The 5,000-nt window shown below is 43.5% G+C and overlaps 1 protein-coding gene across 1 annotated transcript in view; it reads left to right on the top strand.

Moving 5' to 3' along the window:
• Window positions 1-2,292, top strand: part of LOC308366656 (ganglioside GM2 activator-like) — a 3,383-nt gene extending 1,091 nt beyond the window's left edge. The window contains exons 3-4 of the mRNA XM_080840383.1: window positions 100-282; window positions 1,625-2,292. Of these exons, the coding sequence (XP_080696509.1) occupies window positions 100-282; window positions 1,625-1,780 (339 nt within the window). The 3' untranslated portion in view covers window positions 1,781-2,292. The remainder of the gene's footprint in view (window positions 1-99; window positions 283-1,624) is intronic.
• Window positions 2,293-5,000: the final 2,708 nt, after the last annotated feature.

The raw sequence follows: 5,000 nt of genomic DNA, 5'->3' as shown, positions 1-5,000 counted from the left end.
ATGTTTAACTGGGACACCAACGGCCCTGCTGTAAAATAATGTCTTGTCACAGTCACAAGTGCTTTCAGAAACACAATGGCCTTGTTTGTTTTTGTGTAGGTGAATGTGACTTTGGAGAAGGAAGTGGCTGGTTTCTGGGTCAAGATACCGTGCTTGGAGGAGATTGGGAGTTGTCATTACCCTGACGCCTGTGACCTCCTTGACCAGCTGATCCCTCCTGGGCAGGACTGTCCTGAGCCCCTGCACACATACGGCATACCCTGCCACTGCCCCTTCAAAGCTGTGAGTGGCCCATTCATCCCTGTATCTCTCTCTCTCTGTCTCTCTCTCTCTCTCTCTCTGTCTCTCTCTCTCTCTCTCTCTCTCTCTCTCTCCTGGTATTTCCGATGTTTCTTAGAGTTGATAAAGCATAAGCACATCTACTAGGAAAAGTGTTTGCTGAGGAAAACTAGTCGATTCGAACATTAACCATTAACCACCTTCTGTGTTTGGTTGTGTGCACACTATATGAACTAGTATGGATAAGAAAAGGATGTCTGTTTGTTTTTTCTTTATGTGCATTTCAGTGTTAGCACAGGTGTTGAATATTTTCTAATGACATTGCTGATATGCGGAATTTGGAACAGTGCTTTTTGTGAGGTTCACAACATATTACTGTTCCTCTTGGCCTGATTTCTGTAACATCTTTGTTTATTCTTCATACCCAGCCAATGGTCTAATCTGCCATTTTAACTTCCCCATAGCTTGGCCTAACGGTGCAAACCCATGACACCGTTATGAGGCGACGCAATTTCTAAACCCAATGCATTTCAACGGGAGCCAATCCATTGTGACGAAGACCAGCGATTTGGGCGACGCGACCAATGAAAATTCGAACATGTTGAAACTTATGCAAATGAGGAGCGATTTTTCCCGGCAGCGGCCAATGAGATTGTTTGGTGTCCTCTTTGACAGTTTGAAAATTGTAGGACTGTGGCATCGGTTGGTCGTTTATGCTATTATCACACGCTACACCACGCCCAGTCAAAGCGATGGAACTTGGTGCGTCTGAAAGAAGTCTGTCTTAGTCCTGGATCCAAGGTCAGGTTTGCAGATAATCAGGAAACTTGGGAGAGTGTCCAGAGTAGAAATATGTTTATTTCAGCGTCACAGGACAATCCAATCGCATGGTACACGATAGGTATCTCTCTCAACATACTGAGAGGAGTAACAGGTATTTATACAGTCATCCAGGATATGGGAGGGAAAGGGTGTGTCTAGAGGTGGGTACTATTTCTGAGTGGATGATTGAACCTGATTTTATCACAGTGAATGAGTACCTTGATTAAATCCCCATGAATAGCAGGAAGCTAGTTTGAGTGCATCAACTCAGTGATATCTAACACGTCGCTATCATGGGTTTGCACCGTAAGGAAGCGTAATGTTGTTTCTGTGTGGGGGGTGTCTGTGGGCTCAAACGGCCAGCGCTATGGTTTCACATCCCTTTCAGCAGCCATTCTTTGTGACGTATAACTTCACATAGACATTGCTCTCTCTGCAAGTCTTTGTGGTCTGCAACCCCATTTCCTGCGTCATCTCATGATGTTCTTTCAACTCTTTGCGTTTTTTTTTTTCCTTTTTAAAGGGGGACTACACTTTGCCACAGTCGGAGTTCTACCTGCCTGACATAGACCTGCCCTTCTGGCTCACCAACGGGAACTACAGAGCCCAGGGGGCACTGGGAGCAGACGGGAAGGAGCTGGGCTGCCTTAAAGTGAGCCTGTCCATGCACTCTACCTGAGCCCAGGTCCTCAGATGGACCAGCAGTGCCACCTGCACAGGGGGGGGCCATCAATCTTCCGCACAATCATGTCCGCCATTTCCCCCCAAGAGATGCACGGAAAGTTAAATGAGTATCTGTCAGAGTTTCATAGAAGGGACACTCTTACCATAACCCTATTTCAAAACAATCATGGTTTCATAAAAACAAAACAAAATGGTTGGGAAGGGAAAAGAACCCAGAACTGGATGAATCGAACATGGAGTAGACCACATGCTGTGTCAGTTTTTGTAAGCTCTTTTTCAGATGGAAATGCAGGCCTAAAACTGCAACAGCCTGTATTAATGCTAAAAATCAGTTTGTGATCTGTAGTGGACGATCTGAAAAGGTGTCATTTCATCTCCAACCACACAGTATGTCTTATTTGTGTATGGTTTTAACTGGGGTGTGGTAGGGTGGCAGCCGATCTCTGTTTGATGAGGGACATTGTGAAGGGAGAATTTTCCTGAATAACTGCTGTTTTTATCTTTCAGAAATGCACTTACAATAGTATTTTTTTTATTGTTTTGTTTAATAAACAGTCACGGCTTTGCTATGTGGCAGATCTTCCTGAGTACATCATTTTTTGTCAAGTTTAGTGCCTAAATGAGATTGTCAGGGATTTGGGATCTCTTGCTCAAGCTTAAAATCACAGTGTTTTATTGTTTTAAAAGAGTTAATGATGTTAAATATCATTGACTATTAATTTTTTCAGTTTAACTCAGAAAATATGTGTTTCATTTTAACTCGTTTGGGCAGTTCCCACAGCAGCCAATTCTCTGACTGTCATATGCAAGTACTCATACCCAACAACCTAACCTAACCAATCACAACTGCCCAACCATAAATCCTGAGCAGAAGGACAACAACAACAACCGGCTGTTTTGTCCTTTTCGGCAACAACAGCCGTACCTCGGATCCGTAAAGGCCCACCTTCACAGTGCAACATGCGCTGTCTGCAGCCGACTACTTGACACAGCTACCAGCCACAGAACCTGAGCAGCAGAATCCAACAACACCAACAAAGCTGCCTTCATAAGCATTTCACTGCAGGCAGCTTCCTTGATCAGTGTTCTGTTGAATTACGCCTAGAAGGCTCAACAGTGGTGTCAGCCGTCCCACACCCACCCCTCCATGATGGATTAGGACACGTGCCACTACCAGAGGCCATAACAGATACACCCTCAAGGTACACTCAAGAAGATTTCACACATCTCAGTGTTAGTTCAGGTTAATTCACTGCGCCTGGTAGTCTGCGAGCAGATCAGCCGTAACCACTGGCTCACTTTTCCAGCAGCCTCAGACAACTCCTTAAAGCTCCTTTGAGTGACAGAAGTGATGTGGTTGATTTAGCTTCAAAGCCTCTAACACCCTTTAACAACACTAATCTCCAACCTCGTTCCCTCAAAGGGAATCGTGAACTCACTAAGTGCTGTTTATACGAAGTCTAGTTTGTTTGCGTCCGATCTGTTCATAAAAAGTAAACAATTCACTTACACTTAAGTCCCATGTACATGAAGCCTAGATTCACTGAATAGGGTTTTTCACACGAATCGAATCTTTTAATTTCGTAAAGACGGCGCCTGGTAAGGAGAGATTTGCGTAAAAACGGAGCCACCAGATTGTGTTGAACGGGCTGTAGTACATATCCCACGCCTGTGGAGGACCTCATCAGTGGCTCCAACAATTAATTGAATTTAACGTAGTAAGAGTCTTTAGACCAATATTCTCTGCAGCTGATCTTCCTCGTCTAAACATCATGCCAGTTCGTCCATTGCCCTTTGTTTTACTTGAGAAGCTGCTGCTATTCATCTAGTTTCGTCTTCTTGCTTGAGATCAGCGCTAGTTACCATCTGCTTCCTGTATGGCAAAGTAGCCGTACACCAACTGTCCCTTGCCCAAACCCTGCTCATCCACACTCTACCTGCCCAGTGTTATCCTTATGCTTGTAATGCGCCTTGTGCATGTTGAACCACTTCTCGTGGATTCCACTTCTTCCCTGTGTTTACCATTGGAGCAGTATTCTTGGCTGCTGGATCCTTAGACCCTGTGACAGTCATGTCCAGGCTGGTCCTAGCATATTTGAACGCCTCCACCAAGCTGGCCATTGGTAAATCCAAATGGAAAACTACAGTGTGTAGACAGCCTGGCACCCCAAGACTTATTCATGACTGATATATTTTTTCACATTGTTATACTGGACGTACAGGCTTGTTGTAACAACTGGCTTGTTTTTCGCTTGGATCCCTGTGAGAGCTCATTTTTGAACTTGTCTTTCACGCTATGATGGACGGAACTCAAATTTGCTAGTCTTCCGTGTGGGGTAACTTTATAACTCTTCTTGTGAAACAGGAAAACAACTTGCCGGCCTAGAGCTTGTGGTAAAACATGGCTGCAGTTCATGTTCACATTCTCCTTACGCAGAACATATGATTGAACATGCACAAACAATTGAAATTACTAAAATGGATACTGATAGCTACTTAAGACTGAATTCACAACCTCTACAGAATAGTTTGAAATTAGTAAACAAATATACTGTAACGTGAGGGCCCATAGTGGTTAACTGTCAGTGTTCTTCTTCATAACCTTTCTCGAACCTCACTGCATTTTACAGGTTGTTTTTATAAAGGTCTGTTCTGTTTTCCACGTTTCGGAAGGGGGGGCTTGTGAAATAGTGGTTAAGTTATGGAGCTGGACAGCATTCCACTTGGCTAGGAGCTGTATCAGCTATCAGCCCCTTAAAAAATCAAACATTTGTAGAACAGATTGGATGTGAAAATGTAATGCAACACTCAGGAATGCCCACTGATTGTGAGGTTACTTTTTCCATGGTCCTTTGTGCAATGAATTGTGTGCAATGAAGCCAGGATATGCTGCAATTTTGTTTTTCATTTTCATTGTTTACACACTAGATGGCGCCATTTCCTTCTATGCAATGGAAAGAAGTGGCAAGTAGACAGTCATAGGAAACTGTTAAATATTTTAAAAAAATGCAGAGGTTAAAGATGACTGATGACTGATTACTGATTGCTATTCAAAATGAGGGGTTACCATGTTTTACTCTGTGCTCAGCTTGGGCAATCTTAATATATTGCTGTTTTCAGAATTCAGTGTGACGATTTTCTTGCAGTGTGTCCTGTGTAGCTCTTTGATTCCAAAAGTAAAAGGGGAACATTCAGCTGAACACTAATGCCCAAAA

This window comes from Sprattus sprattus (assembly GCF_963457725.1).
Source record: "Sprattus sprattus genome assembly, chromosome: 6".
Classification (NCBI taxonomy): domain Eukaryota; kingdom Metazoa; phylum Chordata; class Actinopteri; order Clupeiformes; family Clupeidae; genus Sprattus; species Sprattus sprattus.
The sequence above is the reverse complement of the archived record's forward strand: the minus strand, read 5'-3'. Positions and strand labels throughout refer to the sequence as shown.